General features: G+C 44.0%; 1 protein-coding gene across 5 annotated transcripts in view; it reads left to right on the forward strand.

Moving 5' to 3' along the window:
- The first annotated feature begins 2,538 nt into the window (after positions 1–2,538).
- Positions 2,539–20,532, forward strand: part of ppp3cb (protein phosphatase 3, catalytic subunit, beta isozyme) — a 53,461-nt gene continuing 35,467 nt past the window's right edge. The window contains exons 1-2 of one of the 5 annotated variants that reach the window (XM_044127439.1): positions 2,539–2,915; positions 18,434–18,634. In XM_044127439.1, the coding sequence (XP_043983374.1) occupies positions 2,873–2,915; positions 18,434–18,634 (244 nt within the window). In that variant the 5' untranslated portion in view covers positions 2,539–2,872. Of the gene's footprint in view, positions 2,916–3,506; positions 3,647–18,433; positions 18,635–20,532 lie in introns of those variants that run through there. The other 4 variants (XM_044127444.1, XM_044127442.1, XM_044127441.1 and 1 more) reach the window with 4 other exon arrangements.

Raw genomic sequence — 20,532 nt, forward strand, 5'->3', positions numbered from 1 at the left:
CTATCGTACCCTCCACATTCACCTCGTTTTACTCGTCCATGATGGCCAAATTCTCCATAAGCCGTCCGATAACTTGGTGTTAGTTTGAACTGCCCGGGCAGGGCCGGATTTAACAATCATGGGCTGGAAACCGTCTTTGGTGCCCCATTCACTAAATAAAAATATATTTTGATCATGTAAATTGCAACACATTAATAGGCAGCTCTACATATTACCGTGTGTGAACTGATGACACCAACTAATGACGGTAGGTTTAATACGTCCTTAGGCCAGTAGCTCCATGTATCTCATGTAAAATATGAAATGTTCAAATATATGTTTGTATTCATAGAAATCCCAAAATATTTCTGCCACTCAGCTGACATGGGCCTATAACTCTTATACAAAGTACAATTTTTGCAAATAAAACTTTAAAAAATAATCAGTGGGACGCTCCAAAAAACTTGCGCCCTGGGCTGGTGCCACTGTAAGCCCTTTCTAAAGTCGGGCCCAATATGTGAGCTGCACACAGAAAGCAAAAGTAAGCACCTGGATTAGGAAAAGGTTAAATACTGTGAGCACGTGGTTGATAACGTTCAGCAGCTGCCGTCTGTCCGTATTGTGTTGTAATGTACTAGCTACATGTCTTACACGGTACAGGATAGCAAATGAGAAACCGCTCAAAGGAGACATTTTGAGAGTGTGCTTGTGTCTGTGAACACAATGCCAAGGAGAAGAGAGAATGAACTAATAATCCCCACCAGTCTGGCAAAGAGTGTATTGTAATTTTCCAAAGTATTTGAACAATTTTACCGGGAGGACATTTATTTACAAATGGATAACACTGAACTCAGCTGCTGGTCTTCCAAGGTGCCCCAGCAAATTGAGCTCACAATCAGAAAGCCTGTAAAAAAGGAGCAAGCTAAGAGCTACAACCCGGACAAGAAACTTGGCTGGAATGTTAAATAATGAATTTTATGACAGCACAGTAAGAAAAATACTGAACAAATATGTGGTTTTCTTTCTTGGAAGGCCTACCTAGACAATGCCTCGTCTCTCTCAGAAGTGTATGGTGGCATGACTTTGCAAAGTTGTGTCTCAACAAACACAAAAACGTCTGGAACAATGTCCTTTAGAGTAGATCAAGTTGAGATGATTGGTCAATGCACAAGTGCCACGTTTGGAGAAAAGGCAAACCAACAGCAACTGTCATAATGACAATTATGGCAACAGAAAACAGTGAACTGTTTCTCCGTTTTGTTTTTCTGAAGCAAAGAAGTCTTGAAACTGCTAAGCATGGTGGTGGATGGATGATGATTTGGGCTTGTTTTGCAGCCTTATGGCCTTTGTCCTTCCAATCATCGAGTTGTCCTCTGAACGTCAATGTTTTCTGGAATCAAAGTTAAGGGTTGGGCCATCCAATAGCTGAAGCTTGACCTCCGTTCAATCCATAAACAGCAGGAAGTCTTCAACAGAATGGCAGAAAAAGTAAAGAATCGAGGCGTTGTACTGGATCAGTCAAAGCCCAGACTGAGATCTCAAGAAAGGAGTGCAGAAATAAATCCCTGTAGCTAATGCAATGTTGTGAAAGAAATGGGTCAAATTTCCTCCATAATAATTTGAAAATATCAAAACCCTCTTGGCTGGAAGTGAGAATTGGATTGAGCTTTTCTCAGAGGGTAAGGCTAGCTATTAGCGGGTAGATAGTCCTGCCTGTTTCCTTAGCGAGAATTATTTCTCTTTTTAATCCGGTACTGTTTGTATGACGAGGACTTCATCCATCCATTTTCTTACACACTTTAGTGAGGTCAGCATGGGAGCCCTGTTGATACCAGAAGGTCCTGGGTTCAAAACCCCTGGGACTTCAGCGTGGATTTTGCATATTCTCTCTATGCGTGGGTTCTGCCCGGCACCCATAAGATGGGTCCAACCCATAACCCAACCACCACCACCAGTCCATGGACTGAGTTAAATTACTCAGATTGGGTTGTTTTGACCAATTAATGTTCAGAGTGCATGTCTCACCATTAAAACAAAATGAAAAAAAACCAAAACCATTCAGTTCACGTGATCAACTGAACCGCTGTTTTGTTTCGCGTGCACACGCACAACTGCCCACTCCGCAGTTACTGAGGGGTGGAGCGGGGAGGGGAAGCCCTGTAATCAATGTCTCCACGGGATGGCAGTGTGAGCCTACAAGTGTGTGCATGCATACCCGTGTGTGTTGGCTGTTTCATTGTATACCTGTGGGGTAGGGGCGTGTGTGCAATCCACGTGTGCGTGAAATCTGCGTGGGAGTTCCTTGTTTCGCCATTCCGGGGTGTTGCCAGCTGCGCGGCGCCGCTTCCACAGGCGGTTTGAAGAGAGGTAGAGAGCGTCTCTCTCTCTCTCTCTCTCTCTCTCTCTCTTTCTTCTTCGACTCCTAACCTCCAGTCCCCCACAACCCCCCCCCCCTCCACACCAACCCACCCTCACCCCCGACAGCTATACCAGCACCCCACCCCCCCACCCCCCGCCCCTTCTTAAAAACAAACAAACAAAAAAAACAAAACAAAAAACACTCGGGATCCAAGCGTGCCACAATAGCGGCGGCTAGGTATCCGCCTTTCCTCCCCCAAAGTCACCGCAGGCGCAGCAGCAGCAGAAGGCTTCCCCGGTCCGCGACAGCTCCGAGCCTCCTCCACCGAGTGATGCCACTGCTGCAGCGGGAGGAGAGCCCAGCTGCCACCGCCTTCACTGTCGACGGTTGCAGGAGGACCCGACAGCACCACCATCTCGGCCTTTGACAGAAGAAGACAGAAAACCCCCCATTCCCTCTTCCCACTCCCCATCCCTTCCACCCTCTCCCTCCCTCCCCCCAGTCCATCGACTCTGCTCCCGTCCCGACTCCAGGATGTCCGATAGCAACGCAAGTCCGACGGACCGGGTGATCAAATGTAGGCAGCGCTCCTCCGCGCCCGTTTCTGCTCTTAACTCGCTTTATCTACATGTGTGTGTGTGTGTGTGTGTGTGTGCGTGTGTGTGTGTGTGTGTGTGTGTGTGTGTGTGTGTGTGTGTGTGCGTGTGTGTGTGTGTGTGTGTGTCCATTTCACCTCTGTTTCTTATGACTCTGAGCGGAGCGTTTTCATAATAATAATAATAATCATCATCATAATCATAATAAAGGGTGGATATTTGGCTGACGAGTCAACATGCATGCGCCTGTGAGTCTTTGAAGGAGGCAGGGAGGGGCTGGTGGTGGTGCTGTGGGGTATCCGGCACGATACGCCATAATCAGGGTCTTCCCTCGTTATTCTATTAGAATTCACCCCCTCACCGAGGCATTACCCCATTTTCTAACGGAGGGGGTGGAGGGGAGGTGCAGGGGGTGGGGGAGGGATGTCTCCTCCTCTCTGCACATAGCCGAGGCAAAATTGTGCGACACCGCACGCTGCTGCCGCACGAGCTGCACGCGCTCCTCTCCTAGCGGTGGTTTCTGTTACTGAATAATAATAACCGAACCGAGAGAGAGAGAGAGAGAGAGAGAGAGAGAGAGAGAGAGAGAGAGAGGCAGAGGGGGACTTGGGGGAGGAAAGCACTGACTGACTGAAAGAGGGGACACGACGAGCTTCTCGTTCCAATGAAACCCCAAACAGCGTGACGATGACGGCCAAAGGCAGACATAAAGGTAAACTGAACGAGGGGATTTGGGAGGAAAGGGGGAAGAGGGGGTTGGGATGGCGGCGGCTGGTGCGATGATCGTCGGTGTGGTGCTGAAGCTGCGGATGCGGATAGTGTCACGGGATGATGCTGCAACGATGCCCGGTTTACTGAGGAGAACGGGTGTGTGTGTGTGTGGGGGGGGTGGGGGGTGGGGGGGGGGGGGTGGAAAGAGGTGTCATTGTGTCAGCCGGGGGGGCTTGGGGGTGTCCTCCTTTAAAAAAAAAAAAAAAAACTCATTTGGTGGTCTACCTGTTTTTCTGGATGGACCAGTGAGTTGACCTACATTCGCGTTTTCTGATCCAGTCGGAGCCAAAGTCCGACGATCGATGCGTTTGGACCGCAGGTGTGTGTGTGTAGGATGGTAACTTTGCCAGGCCTCGTCGCCGAGTTTGGCGTGTGTAACGTGGCGAAACCTGATGGAGAACTCACCATACGGCATCCGAAAAGGAGCCGCGCGTTGGGGCTGAAGTCGATTGCTTTCTTATTTTGTTGTGGTTTGTTTTTTGTTTTTTTTCCACAATGGCTCCAAAGTGTTTGGGTGATTCAGCCTGTCCTCCTCCGCGTCTCCTTAAAGGTCTCCCTGCCCACCCCCCCAACCCCTCTCATCCACCACCATCACCATCATTCTCCTCCTCCCCTCCTCTCTCTCTTGTTTTTCCCGATTTTCAAACGAGAGACAAAATGGAGCTTAGGGATGCTGCGCCTCGTAGACCCGAGTCTGTGCTGCCGCTCTAATGGTGTGGAAGCACCGCTGGATTACGGGATATTTAATGTGTTTAAAGTGTCGCTTTTAAAAAATTATTATTAGTTATTTATTTATTTTTGCTTTTAAGCGTGGGCGGCCACGGCGGGGAGAGGAAAAGAGGAGGGGTGATGTGGGGGGGGCGGGGGATCCACTCGGGTCATGATCCGTCGAGCTTGCACAGATTGTCGTGCTCATCGAGTCGAAACGGCGGTTTCCACGCACAAAACCTCCCCCCCACCACCCAGCTATCCTCCACCTAAAAAAAAAGAAAAAGAAAAAAACGCACACACGCACACACACTCAGAGTCCGTCTCTCGGAGAAGTGGAGCAGGTGCTGCATACGTTACGTCGCTTGGGCATGCCCCGGCATTCCGTGCGTGCGTCGTGCGTGGGGAATGGGGAGTGGTGGGGAAGATGCGTGGAGTGGAGGAGAGGTGCGGACGGGGTGGGGGGCTCTAGCAATTATGCTGCCTTTTGCCTAATGTTTGTTTAAAAAGATTTGTGCAGCACAGCATCCATCAGCCGTCCACCCTGGGGTCCGCATCTATCTATATATATATATATATATATATATATATATATATATATCTACGTTTTCTTGTTTAGCGCGGTTGTGATGATGCGGGACCCCGGCGGCTTTAGACGTCAACACTTGTCACGTCAACACTGCACACATATACACACACAGAATGATTGTGAATGGTGAACGACCTCCTTCTCCTGAGTTAGACAGTAGCCGCGTTTCCATTACAGAGGTGCACAAATGTTTCCCCATATTCTGCTATTGTCGAAAAAACAAAACACACAATTGTGCAATTGCGGTGTTTCCAGTAGATACTAAATTAAATTAATTAATTAATATCACATGGGAATAAGCATGTTGACGCGATAAGTCATTAAAATCACGTCAGTGACAGATGTAAACAGTTACATGAAATATAATCAGAATTCAGACACCATCTATCGACCGTAAGACGAGACGCGGACGTTTTATCCAGACGTTTTATCCAGATGTTGCATAAAACATCTGGATAAAAGCCCCGTCTACCTGGGAGCGGCTACGGGTTTTGGGGAAACTGTGGTCGGCCATTTTACAGGAGAGCGATAGCACGTAAGGATGACACGCCCCGAAAGGGATAAACAAAAACAAACTATCATGCTCCCACTTCCTGTTTTCGTCTTCTTCGTCGGCTCCAATTACAGTTTTGCGAAATGCATCTATTTTGATGAAGTCGAAAAATTGCCTCTTTACATTAAGCAAAATTATTTTTCTTGATTTCAATTTGCGCAATTGTATGGTTAATCGATATGCAGCTTATGTAGACGTGTGTTAGAAAGTCACTATACAGTTACCAAATGTGACGTTTTTTTCTGGAGCGTAGGACGCATTTAGTTCATCAATTTTTTTCTTGCTAGTGGGAAATTTAACAAGAATGCCCCTATAAGTCGGAATTCCTGCTCGGAATGTCCGAGGTAGCATCCCCGAGCTCGTTATCCAATATGGCCGCTGCACAAGGAACAGAAACTAACTATAACAAATGTTTATGTGGGATAAAATGGAAATAAATAAATTTTTACTAAGTGCTTTTTCATTTGCTAATCAAACATGTTATTACTATGGGACAAACTGACTTGTTTGCTCTTGGTTATCCAAATTTGTGGGTCATCCAAATCATCCATATTTGTTGGCCCTGAAAGAAGGAGACGTTTCTCAGGAAGAAGCCAAATTCTAGTGGACGGTTTGTATAATATTTAGATATCTAGATACCCGGATGCAGCGCCAGTGGGGATAAAAGAACCGAAACAACAACAAATATTTCAGGTTAAATGAGATTAAGAAAATACAAAGAAATTAGAGAAGTACTTTGTTACTTGGAAGGTTGAGCCGGTCCAACATGGTTCTGGAACCCAAAGCAGAATTTGATAACCTCTTCTCCAGTTCACATTATTCGTTAAATACGGCTGTAAATAAACAGTGGAAACGTGTTTACTTCTGCGACTCGCCTCCTTGCTCTGAAGGTCACGCGCAGCGTCTCCATGCAGACTCGTTAAGCTGGTAATCAGAGGCCAGTTGTCATTTCTGCATCGATTGGTTTGCGGTTGCACCGAGCAGAAACCGTGACCCCCGCGCAGCACAGAGACGAGTACCACAACTAATTAAACTAGCAACTGTAATTCATGGCTGTTGACAGAAAACTAGAAACTCTGTATATTTTTCTCTGGAATATTTATACATTTATTTGAAATAATATACTTAAAAAAATAGAGATTTGAGTTTTTAAAATGTGATTCAAATCTCTAAAGCAGATAAATTCACATATTTGCGTTTCTTTTTTTTCGTAGCACGTTCGTGAAATAATTGGAAGAAGATAGAGGTTGGGAAGCTGAAATACTTTGCCGCGATGCTACTCGACACGCTATTGGCTGGTGTTCCAAAGCAGCCAATCCTGGAGCAGCATTCATTTTATTTGATTGGTTCTTACCCCAAAGAGAGTTTAGATGAGGAAGACTGTAGATACTGGTTTCTTTGGTAGTGCACAGATGTTTTCCACTGGGTGTATTAATACATACTAAGGTGTCTGGCAGCATACCAAAAGAGTCTGCTGTAAGGGTTTCTAGACGGGTTTGCTATATTTTTGTACTAGTTTTGTGAGATTTAATTATTTTTAATTGAAATAGAAAAGCAACTACTCTTCCTACTGCTGAAGAGGAGGTATAACATACTGAATATTCCATTTTTAATAGTAAAGTTTATTTATTAGAATAGCTTTAATCAAAAGTCTGGAATAAACACCTACTGAAACCAGTTTTCAAATAAATACCAGTTACTATCTTTTGTCAGCCAGTTTTTATGGAGTGGGTGGATTGCTTTAAAACAGCCTCACGTTAACATTAATAAAAGTTGGCCCACAGCATGACTGGCGTTTTTTTTTTTTTTTTTTTTGCGTCGGGGAATACAATAACTGACCACATTTGAAAGTTCACGCCACATCATGTATAAAATAACCCGGTGGGGAAATTAAAGCCGAGGCGAACACTGGCCGAACTGGAATACAGACAGTGACTTGTGTGACTCTTAGTTCCTGAAAACAACAAAACGTTGAAGGACGTCAAAGGACTGCATGCTGGGGAGCATGAGTGAGTGACTGGCATCATTTCGGGGCGCTATGATGCCAAACAGATCCAAGAAGACAAGCCGGAACTTTTATTCAACAAATTTGAATTGCAGACCACAGCATAACGTTGCATATTCTTTAGCGGAGCTTTCACAGGATTACATTTTTGAACGCTAAAACAATGTGCATGTGAGACATAATTTGGCGTTTTTGTAGTCCCTGATGTGAATTGATCTACCTCTTTTTGTGAATAAGCCCTGCTGCTTCCCATCTAGATGTGTTAAAATCACCAACCAGAACTTTTAGTTTAAATGTGTTACTGGTAAAAAACAAACAAACCCCAAAACAAAACAAAACCAAAAAACCCATGATGGCTTCCAATATTCACAAGTTTCATTTTCTATTCGTGCAAGCCAAGGAAGGACAAATGTTTAGGCCAGCATATGTGAAGCACATATGCTTTTGACAGCTTAAAATGGTACATTTATTTGGAAAATATTCTTGCAAAGAGAGGGGAGAAGAAATCAGAAGGAGAAAAACAATGTTGCCCAAAACGTCTTTAAATTCATTCAAATGTGTCAACAGAAGGCTAACAATGCTGTATGGGTATACATTATAAATATTGATATAAGCTAGTAATTTGTGCTTGAAAGTAAAAAAAAAAACTAAAAAAAAACCTAAAAAAAACACTTTCTTACCAAATTTTACTAGTTTCTTAGTAAAATTTTAAATAATACAAAACTAACTAGCTTACAAGTAACTTTTCAGCTAGATGTAGGAGCTTGTTTTAAGTGAATATTTTCTTATATTGATGAAAAAATACCAGTTCCACCGGAGGATGATTTCACTTGTAACAAGACACTTTTCCTCATGTTATAAGTGAAATAACCTGCCAGTGGAACTACTAGTTTTTCATAAATATTAAGGAATAAAACAAGCTCCTATACCTTGGTGAAAAGTTACTTGTGAGTTTTTGTCTTATTTCAAGTATCCGCGCTAGAAACTAGACCAAAATTACTTAGTAAGATGTTTTTGTTTTTTTCAGGGCAAATGCCACTCAAATCCACTTTTGTTGTCCTTATGAGACCTATAATCTGACTTTAACTGCGCATGCGCATAAAGAAGCCCGACCTTCAGATGAGTTGTCAGTTCAGCATATGCGACAAGTTACGACAAAAATAAGTCCATAAACTGTTTTCATTTATAACTACACAATGCATGTATATCATGCATTGTCGTGGTTTCAACGTGTATTTAAAGCAGGGACTAGCTAAAGCTGCAGTCAACAACACACGCCCGTTTAAAACTCGCCTCCCTGTTGCTTGACGACGGTCTGACTAGTAAACCGCTGTCAGGATGACATAGAGCTGTTAATAACAAAGTGTATGACGATCTACGTCATGATTCTATGTTGCTGACTTAATAAAATCATATGGTAATTGTTACGTATATGATAAAACAATACATTATTCAATGGCACTATTTTGTGTTCTATGAGGAAGAATACCAAATGTGGTATCAGCGCATTGATCTCGCTATGTTCTTGGGGAAAATGTCGAATAAACTAAGGGACGTTACACTGAGGTTCTGTCGAGTTTACATAGTTAAGGGATCAGTGGAAACACAACAGTAATGACAGATATCTGTATCTGACAGATACAGCTGTTACTTTGTGCTAAGAGTATGACAATCTGACAGAACACCGGCTCTTACGTCATGAAAATGAGACATGCGTCACAATTCTGCACCAAAAAATATAAAAAGAAAGATGAAAAAAAAAAAAAAAACAGACGCCATTAATCAGGATGTACTTTGATGAATGATTAACTTTGATGAACTTTGAAGGAAGTCCGTGTCAGTCAAGCGCATCGCATCACGATCCTTATTCATCCAATCAGCCTTCTGAACAGAAGCAGCAGCCAACGCTCCATGAATGGCTTCACTACGAGCTGTGCTTTCTTTTCGTTCGCTCCTATCGCGTCATAATCTCGGATACAGTCGTTGGTGAAAAAACTTTGAAATCGACCCACAAAACAGCTCCATCCGTCATTACTTTTTTTTTTAAATATATATAAACTTTATTTATTACAGTAAACAACAATACAATTATACTGTGAACAAAACTCAGGAAGATAATAACAATAATTTACCAAGGGGAGCATAAAATAAAGCAAGAAGACCAGAAAACCACAATCAATATAAATAGGCTATGTATAAAGGAAATAGCACAAACTGTGATATATGTGCCAGATGTCACAGTGCATTAACATAAAAGATAATCCAAAATTCCAAGTTGATTACAAGCCCGTATTGTTGATTCTGCTTTTTGATTAGTGGAGGATTGAATTGTTGATAAATAAAGTTTAAGTTCGATCAAAAAAACTAAAAAGTTTGGTTTTACCGTCCGTCATTACTTCCGCAAACAGTGCGCTGTTGCGTGACGTCAACGTTCTTCTTCTGCGCATGCGGGAGTCGTGAACCGTTCGCGCAGAAGTCTTTAATTTAGTCGTATGAACGACCACGGTAAAAACAAAAAGCGGATTTCAGCACAAAAAATAAATAAAAGAAAACAAAAATGAAAAGAAATAAAAACGGAATTGAGCTTCAGTACCTGCTTTTTGAACAGTCTAGATATAAATGGATGTCTAGCTGCAAAAATATTGAAAACCGTGCATATTTTCTTTCAACATCTTCATAGTTTTGTGTCGCTCTCTTACACAATATTCCAATTAAAAGCGTGGAAACATGTCAAGATTTCACAAACAGGTGAAATCAAAGGGTACGGACTCATATTCAGACTTGCCACGCGTCTCTTTGGTGAGTTGTAGTCTTCGGCCTAGATAAGCACACGAGTGGGAAGTTTGTCAGAAAGCTGACATCCAGTTTGCACATTTACATGGATGCATTTATGCACACACACACACACACACACACAAAGAAAAGTCCCCTCCGGTAAGCCTGGGGGCTCTTCTGGCGTACTTCCTTTCGTGTCGCGTTCTGTCCCGTTCTTTCTCAGCTTTACGTGTTAATTGTGGTTATGTATATGTGTGTGTGTGTGTATGTGTGTGTTGGTGTTATCTTTGAGGGTTGGGGTTCCACCTTGACAGGCCTCTCTCTGCCCTGTGGGGAGGGTGGCAGGGCAGGGACTATTTATAGAGAAGGTACTCCAGAGAGAGAGGGGAAGGGATTGTCTAATGAGGACAGGCTGTTCAGGGATGGGCTGTTGTTTCTGTTTTAGCGTGAGCCGCTGTGTAAACTGATGGTCCTCACTCATCGGCTGCCTCGCATCCCTGTAAAATCACCTTCAAAGAACCACAAATCTGCTGACCAGATATGGGTCAAAAAACGGCGGATGAACACGGACAAAGACATGCGGACGGTTGGGTCTTCTCTCTGTCACACGCACCCTAATTTCTTGCTCTCATTCTTTCATCCTTGAATGTCTCCCTCCGTCGTTTATAAGCGCAGAGGCAGGCGTTGAGAAGAGCCAATCCTGAACATTTCACGAGCTCCCGGAGAGAGTAAACATGGCAATGGGTTCTGGGCGACTTTGACCAGACAGTAGCCACCTACACAAAACATTTCCTCTGTAAAGCGGCAAAACCTGAGCTCTCTCTCTCTCAGCGCCCTCGGCCATTCATAAATCACAAGCTGAGGTGTTGATATCCTGCCCAGATGTGAGCTTTCAGATATTAATTCGGCAGCGCAGGACCACAAGAGATGCGGTACCAACAAAAGGCACTGCATCTCGGTGAGGAGAGTCCTGTTCTTGCAAAACTGGAAGTTGTGGGCTGGACTCTAGCTTCCTACTCTCACATGTTAACGTCCCACTGGGCAAGGCACTTAACCCCCAGCTGCTGATCTGTATTGTTGTTGAGATGTGAGCATATTTGTGAGTGCGACTGGTTTAAATGTGGCTCTAGTGTAGAAGAGCTTTAAGCACATTTAACAAATAAAGTCTATTTGTCCTAATCCCACCTTAAACTTTACTGTGAAAGACTGATTATTAAGTCTGTTAGTTGTGTTTGCGTTGTCATGGCGTTGTAAAGCTTTCACAGGCCCACGAAAAGTCAGTCGAGGATTAGGATTAGGGTTGGGAATCAGCTGTGGACCTACACAAACGGGCTTGGTTTTTGAGAATAACTTTCCAGGTGTTTGAAGATGCCACCATCATCCGTTCAAACAATTATGAGGAGGTGTGAACACGATGAGATTGTCATCGTCATACTGTTCCGGACGTCAGACTGTTTCTGTACACCGGGGCTGAAATGTTCAAATCAACTCAAGAAGAAAAAGACTTTTCACTCCAAAGGCAAATGAAAATCTGGATTTCCTTTTCTGAACACACTGTGACAAAGACTACTTTCGTTCTCGGGACCACATCCTGTGGTCTGACGAACTGATATCCACATAAAGAGAATCCTTACGTCATGGTGGAAACAGTGGATGCATGCGGGAAACATTTCTGTTGTACTTCACAAAAGAAATGGCGTCACGTGGAAACATTGAAGCAATATCTCAAGACGTCAGCCAGGAAGTTAAAGCTTGGACACAAATGGGTCGTCCAAATGGACAATGACCCCCAATCATGCCACCAATTACTTAGAATGACTGAAGTGCAACAAAGCAAATGTTTTAGAGTGGGCTCACGTAACAATCTGACTATAAATTTGCTTTATCAAGTTTTGTAAGTCAAACTTGGCTATGTTACATCAGTTCTGTGTGGAGGGATAAGAGTAGGAGAAAATCTTACAATTCATCAGGAAGTTGTACTAAATATTAAGTTCATATAAAGTTTGTAACCTTCTGACTTGTAAGAATAATACAGAAATCTCGTTACTCAGACATCTAACTAGAAATAATACTGGTAAACAGACCGCAAATAGGAAACGACTGACAGTTTGTGTCACATCTGGATTCAACTGTTTATGCATCATAGCTGCAGGAAAGCAACTGCAACTGTGTTTCTACCTAAATGATGTAACTTCCAGCTAATTTCACGGCACAAGTCAGTCCTTTCCTGCAGCCTCTGCAGTAAAAGGCTCAAATGAAGGGCAGACCGACTTCTGTCGTCGTTCCTCCGATAAGTCTGTTCTCGCTGTGCTGTCATTTCCTGCCTCCCGCACCAGAACCTCCTGATAGCGAACAGCCTCCCTCTGTCATTTAAACTGATGAAATATCCCCCCCATAATTAACTTTAGCCATTAGAGATGGCAATCTGATTCGGATCAGATTCTGCTCCAGTTAGGCTATTAGGCCCGGACGAACAAATTTAGGCGATTTGGTTGAAAGCTATGTCATAGATTTTTTTTCCCCCTGTCTCTCCCTCTCTCTCTCTCTCTGTCTCTGCTCTGCGATGTGGAGATTTTTTGGCTGAGCTGGCAGCTGTCCTGTTTCAGAAATTCCTCACAGAGGAGTTCATCTGTGGGGGACGGGCCGAGAATCAAGAACCGCCGCGAACTGCAGCGGGAAGATGCTGAAAAGGTTTTCAGCCGTTAGCTTATTTGGCGCTTTTCGGTCAGTATGTCCTCACGTTGAGCCAAGGTGAAACGACAGATGCGCGTGAATTAACCCGTGGCGTTGAATGAGGTGCACGATATTGTCAATCGGTGAAGTTTTCTTGTGTAACACGTTTCATCAACGAGGCAGATTAAAGTGGTCAAACATAAAAAACAACAACAAGATAATCACATCGAATAGGTGTGTTTTTAGTCTTGATTTAAATGAATTCAGTGTTTCAGCTGTGTTGCAGTTTTCTGGGAGTTGGTTCCCAGATTAAGACATTAAATCGACCAATTCCTTTATTCATTAACCACACACATTACATTATTATTATTAGCAATAGCTAATGGTTTTCCTTAAAGCCCCACTTTGAGTTGGATGCATCAACCATGGGTTGTTAGCGAACACAAATGTACATTTTAACAGTCATTGTTAAGAAATCAGCAATAAAATTCATAGAAAGTTTGTTTCAAAAGTGTAGACTGTCAATGGTGCTTTCTGATTGCATGGAAATTCCCAGTTGGAAAACCAAAACTCCCATTGGATTTGGGATCCAAACAGAGGCGGAGGTCGCCGAGGATCCAATATGGCTGCCGCTCATGTAAAACATGTGTTACAGCGAATCGAAGGCAGCGAAACAAAAGACCTGAACAGCAAACAAGTTGCAGAAGAACAAGGAGGAACACAACAGATGGTCCGGCATAAATGAGTTAGTGAGCAGAATCAACTAAAGAGCCTAAATCCTCAGAACCATGAGCCGAGACAGGTTTGAAATACTTGGTACGAGCCTTGTGTGTTTATTTTCACAGCGGTGCACGAGCCGGCGTGGTCGGCAATATCTCGTCAAAGAACACCTTCCAGCTGCTGATGTGACTGTCTGTGTACGGTGTCTTTAGCTGATGGATATAACCCACTCTGGACATTTTTTAACTTCCCTTTTTGTTGCTTCAAACTGGCAAACCGCCGCCTTAGATATGAACCAGAAAGGTCTGCTGTGAAAGAGTTCAAATTAAAGCCCGTCTGGTTGTTGTTGCTTGACAGCACTTTTTTGGTTCGCAGGAGCCTGTCCTCGTGGGAAAATGGGGCAGCTACTGCTTAGGTTCCAGATTAATGAAAACGTTAGCAGCTATTTCTGTGCGGGGGGGGGCTGGTTGATGCGGCCGCTCTGCCGAGCCCAGTTCCTGCGCTTCAGATTTTCTCTTAGCCTAAGCTACAACTTTTGAATGTGAGCTCAAGACTTCCAAAGGTTTTCACAGCTCGGTTTCAAACTTTGACACAATATGAACGTGTTCTGTTGGGATTTTCATGGGACCGACCAAAAGAACAGAACGAAAAACGATACATGGTTTTAAGCTCTATGGGGAAAAAAAGTATATACATGTATGCATTTGTATTCATCCCACTTTACTCTTGTGCCCCTAAATGAATTTGCCTGCAGACTTCACATAGTTAATAAGTAGAGTCCCCATGTGTGCAATTTAGAGCCACGGCTCATATGGAGGACTGAAAGTGACATAAATACTAAAATCAATACACTAAAAATGTTCCAATTAATAAAAAAAAAAAATTGAACTTTGCTTCATGTTTAATAACGTAATCAACCTTCATATTTACTTTTTCATTTTAGTTCCAAGAACTCATATATTTAAATTACTTATATTTAACTTTTACCAGTATGTTTATTTATGTATTTATTGGGTCATTTATCTATTTTTGATAATGTCATTTAACTATTGTTGAAATGAGTCATGTAGTATCCACCAAACAGGTAGAGAAATATGTGCAGAATGCTTTATGGTAGATAAAACTAACACTGCATCACCGGGTTGGTAATGGCTGCATCATGACGTGGGCCGCCTTTTTACCAGAAGACAGAAGTATTGGTAGAAAACTGGCTGGAGGCTGCAAAGCAACAACCCTGATCACACAGTGGCTTAGATCACAACATATTTGTGTGATGGAGTGGCTCAGTCAAAGTCCACACGTAAACCGAAGTGAATCTGTGGTCAGCCCTTGAAAACTGAAGCTCAAAGAAGCTCTGACTGATTTCTTCACAAAGGCAATCGTGAGCCAAAATCTGTTTATTAAGACTTTATGATTATGGATGAAGTCACAATGTTTGGAGTCATGGTTACTGGGTCACAGGAGGACAGGAACGCTTCATCCAACCAGCCGGGCATCGAATCAGGATCAGGTTCGACAGGTGTGCTCTTGTCATCCACATCTCATACTTACTGACATGGGATAAAGGATCTTCATGTCCTGTCAGTGTTTTACTCGCTGTGCATCTTTTTGCTTATGTGTCATGCAGACTCACATCTGCACTTGAAGCAAAAATAGGGGTTGTTTTGGGATAAAACTCTTACTACTAGCACTAATAATAACTTCCATATTTGGGGCCAATATATTTTTAAATGTTGCATTTGAGTGCTGTGGGGAAAAATGACCCAGCCTATCTGTTTCGGCTGCGTTTGCAGAGGCATCGTGGCGCTATTCAATTCTTCTCATCTAAATAAAAGCCGGTGCAGGCTGACCTGGAATGGAGGGTCTGTATCAGCTGCCTCCTGCAACACATTGTCGGGTTAAATCAGTGAAAATTTGTCTCCTGTGCACCAGAACAGACAGATGCGCTTAAACGATGGGGCAACTTTGTGAGCGAAGAGATTCTGCTCCAGTTCGTTTGGTAGAAACTGTGGTTTGTTTGGGGAGGTGTGAATGAACTCTGATGCTGACCAAGTAAAACTCTCTGGTCCGCCTAAACACTTCAGTCTCGGTTCCATTGAAGCGAACTCCGGCATGGTTTGAATGCATATGTGAACACTAAGCGAACCGTAGACCTCTCCAAATGCAGGAAGTGGACTACAGTGCCGGGCATTCTGGGTAAATGCAACCAAAGCAAATGCAAGAGTCTACAGATAGAGCGAGAAATGCCTCGTGGTCTTTTAAAAACCCCCACTAAAATCCTTTTTTTTTCACACTTTGTGAAGAAGGAAGTTGCGCTAAGTGTCTTCTTCAGAAGTCTTTGCGTCATCTCCGTCAGTAGTTCTTGGTGCAGCGTCTCCACAGGCCAGGAGGGGGAACAGGTTTTTCAAATAGTTTAGTTTGTTTGACACAGTGCAGAGTGAAATTGAATCGCACCAACTGAAAAATACAAGAAGCCAAGTTGGATGCTTTGTTACTGGCTGCCTTATTTTTCAATAAGAAGTCATACATATTCTAACTTGCATGAGTAATTCTTTGTTGTTGTTTTTTTTGGGGGGGGGGGGGGGGGGTTTCTTGGCTTGTGTTATCTGACAGCCTGCAGTGCCCAAAACCTTTTGAAATATTAATCAGTCCATGGTTTCTTATGCAAAACTGGTGTCAGCGTTGGAGAGCCGCCGTTCTGGGGTGAAGGAAAACAGACGCCCCCGGCGCTCGGCCGCCCGAGGGTCCTGGGACGTCTCTTGTGTGTTGCGTTCAACCTCAAGGCACGTAAAAGTGTCACGGTTTGGGGTGTGGGGGGTGAGGAAGTACAACTGCAATCTCACACGGCCCCCCCCTAGGTACCTTCGGATACTTTAGGGGTACCCAAATATACGCTGGAGCGAGTCTGTTTGCGTCCCAGAAGGTTCGACGATCCCTGAAATAGGTTCTGGAGAAAAGTGTTTTGTGATGGCCTAAATGAGAGAACGGCGTACGAGGAAAAAAAAAAAAAACAGAGCAGGAGTGAACGTGCTGTTTGTGGGCTGCAGCGTGATTCTGTCTCGGTTTGAGTTAGGGTTAATTCAGCAAAGGAAATGAAGCTGCTGAATTAAGCTTTCTGATTTCAAGAGTCAAGAGAGTTAAGAAGGATTTACGCTGTAAGAGAAAAAGGAGGTGAAATGGAGGTAAAGAAGGAGCAAAGGGACAACTGCAAATCAGAGACAAAGTGACAGAGTTGAAATGTGAGTGGCCTTGTACTTGGTATATTGTGCAGACCATTTTCCTAACACATACTATGTTGTTGGGTTCGCTCTTCATGGCTTCCATGAGGAGCGAGCCAAACGACACCAAAAGGAGTGGTGTTATTGGGTAAGGATCTGGGTTTAGCACTAAGGTATGAATTGAATCTAGGCTAAGTTTAGGCAAGCCTGGCCTTTGCCTTACTTTGTGATGTTGCTTAATTTTCATTTGGTTTTGGTGCTCAGTCTGGGTTTTCTTCCCATATCCACCAGGCCAAACAGCAAACAGAAGGAGAGGTTGTGAACGATGATTTCAATTTTCTGGGTAGTTTTAGCGACTAAGCCATTCAGTCCATGTTGATCACACCTCCAAATATTGAATTCATTTAAACGGCCGCCTCGTTCAGCGAGGCACTTTCTCTCTTCGCGATGGAGAATGGTTGTTTTCAGCACAGGCGATTTCCAGTAAGGGTCATAACGTCAAACTGGCGCATTACATACGTCATGGACAAACTTCAACAGAGTCCACGCCTCCAGGAAGCAATCGTTCCTCAATAGCTGAGAGCCCAGACCCTCTGGACGAAGTGAAGCGTAGAACAAGATGCTGGTTTGTACCAGGCTACGGTTGGGCATGAACTGCTAATGTTAGGTTAGGGTTAAGGTCATAGTTAATGAACAATTAATGGAAGTCAATGTAAAGTCTTTGTGAAGATAGAAAGACATACTATGTGTGTGTGAGAGAGCCAGGCCTAGTTTTTGTGTCTGATCTAGGCCATTATCTGTGTTAGCACTGATGGGGCTCCAACAGGCTCTGTGGATCCTACATAACAATACTTTTTAGGAGCTTGTACTTTTGTGTGTGTGTGTCTGTGTGTGTGTTAGGTGCAACATGCGTTACCCTCCGTATTAATACCATTGTGTCATACATAATGCACACATGCACCCCTTCTGTTTCTCTCTAAATTTTATAGGTCTTTTTTCTTTTTCTTGCTCCAAACCTGGTCTGTAATTATGCGTAAGAGTGTTTAGTGGAGTGTTTCTTTTCGTGTGTGTGCTTCCTCACGTGCAGCTGCGCACTCTTGCTGTATCACACTCGTCCAGCCCCCCCCCCCTCTCCAGCAGGGCCCTGGGGGCCTTCATTATGTAAGAAAGACGTTACTGCAGAACAGAGGCGGGTAGATGACTCCGGCAGGCCCCTGCTTCAGTGCAGCGAGCGCAGACCTCCAGATCGCTCGCTCGCTCTCACACTGGCACGCATAAAACGAGCCAGACATGTGAACGAAGTTGTGCTGAAAAATTCAAACCTTTTCCAGGAGAAACCCCGAAAAGAAAAAAGAAAGCAAAAAAGACTCACAAAATCTTCAAACACCCTCCATCCTTTACGTCCATGTACCTACTCTTACAGTCCTCCCAGCCATCTTGAATAACGCTCTCTTGTGTCTTCCTCCTTGTTCCATCTGTGAATCCAGCGGTCCCCTTCCCCCTGGCCCACCGGCTGACCATGAAGGAGGTGTTTGACTCGGAGGGCCGCCCGCGGGTGGACCTGCTCAAAGCTCACCTCACAAAGGAGGGCCGGCTGGAGGAGGCCGTGGCCCTGCGCATCATCGATGAGGGCGCCGCCATCCTGCGCCAGGAGCGCACCATGTTGGATATTGAGGCGCCAGTCACGGGTAAGGATCTCCGGTCAGGGCTGGGGAAGAGTAAAACAGATCTGTACAGCAGCAATGAGGTTGTTGGTGTCAATGAGAGAGCAGTTTATGAACTTACTGACGTTAGTAGTTAGCATAAGATGTAGCTAGCTTCATAAAAGGCACCGACTGGTGTAGTATAATATAAAAACTGACTTCTTTAAGCTTTACGTCATGTTATCTTATGCCCTTGTCAGACCTGGAGTGTCGCTGTGATCATTTCATGCGTGTTTATGAAATCCTTTAATCTTCAGCTGTACAAAACGCCTGGGTGGACCTAGCTCCGCCTTCGAGGACCACGCTCCTCCTTGGAGCTGCAGTTTCCAAGCCTCCACCTGACAGGGCAGGCCTCCCCCACTGAGCTCCTTCAGACTAGCCAGCAGCAATTGGCACACCAGTTGGAGCAGCTGAGCTCATAACAGGAGCTACTTCTCAGTGAAACGTTTGTAAAAATGTTAATGTGTTTAATAGAGGTGGCATGTGGTGATGACTTCCCGAAGGCGGAGTTTCAGAAAGAGCAGGAGCTTCAGAGGCCCAATTTTAAGGTGTTAAATTGCAAATTTGCAATTTGCAAATAAACTTTGCCACTTAGTATTGGCAAAGTATCACCGATACTAATACTTTGCCAGTATTAGTATCGGTGATGCTACATGTTTTCCAGACAAATAAATACAGTCCTATCGCGCGCTGACAGTGGAAACAGCTCAACATTCATGAGAGGTAAATATTCAATGTTTCAGGTTGGCACTAGCTTGAATATGTATGAGCTGAAGATAGTTACTGTATTTCCTGCTTTTATTTAGCACCCGAGTAAGATTTGGGCTGACTAACTCTGGGTTTTAAACTCTAAACATATGACACTGAATCTGCTCCAATGCCATAAAACCAATGTACTTGTGTAGGGGCTTGATTAGTGATTTAATAGTGATTGTTAGAAGAATTTGTTCTATGCCGATGTCAGGGTTGTTTCCTCTTGTGTTTGTCATTGAGCCCCAAATTATTCACAATCTGTTCTCTGTGACGTTTATCTGTCATTTAGACACTTTATGGCCTTTATATCAAATGGAGTGCGGTTCAGTCCCAGTTCGCTGAGTGAAGCAGTGGATTTGGTCATCTGTGCATTTATTTCCCGGCCTTGCTAATGTTTTGAGTGGAGGATAATGTCGTGGGAAGGACGATAGTGTGAGAGCAAAATAATAATAATAATAATAAAAAACATCTTTCAGAAACAAACCGGCCAGCCAGACTGAGACACTCACAACTTATTGACTCTGTTTGGTTAATGCACCTTTGCGTCTGCTTCAGCTTGTGTGTGTGTGTGTGTGTATGGGAATGTGAGCAGTGAGATAATTTTGCGTGGGCTGCTGTTGCCCACGCAGTGTGGGGACATCGCTCAGCTTTCACAGGTACAGATCCCAGGGGACGAGGACAGACAGACGGGCAGATGGAGAGACAGCTGATCATAAGCAGCTTAGTGCAGAGGTCCGCCAACCTTTTCGCTCCCGACGAGCGGCATATTGATTCCTACCGTCAGGTTCCTCCTCTTCCACATAGACTCTGATCCAGAAAGAAAGTTTTCCTGCCTGAGCCAGGAAAACGCAGATAAACTTCAGGCGCAGAGATTGGCTCCGGTCAGATATTCAGAATGGTTTCGGATTGTCAAGTAAGCCGAGGGCTGAAACTTGGAACTGACAGGTTTTTGAAAAGCTTGTGAGAGGAAACTGGGGTGAAGTCTGAGGAGACCACACACAGGTCACTGCCGATTGCCAGGTCAAATGAAAGTAAAGCCTTTTAGAGCAGGAGCAGACATTAAAGTGGGAGACAGACAGACAGACAGACAGCGGGCATCACAAAACGCTGAGGGGAACGCTGACATCAAC

Source organism: Gambusia affinis, linkage group LG09 (assembly GCF_019740435.1).
Source record: "Gambusia affinis linkage group LG09, SWU_Gaff_1.0, whole genome shotgun sequence".
NCBI lineage: Eukaryota > Metazoa > Chordata > Actinopteri > Cyprinodontiformes > Poeciliidae > Gambusia > Gambusia affinis.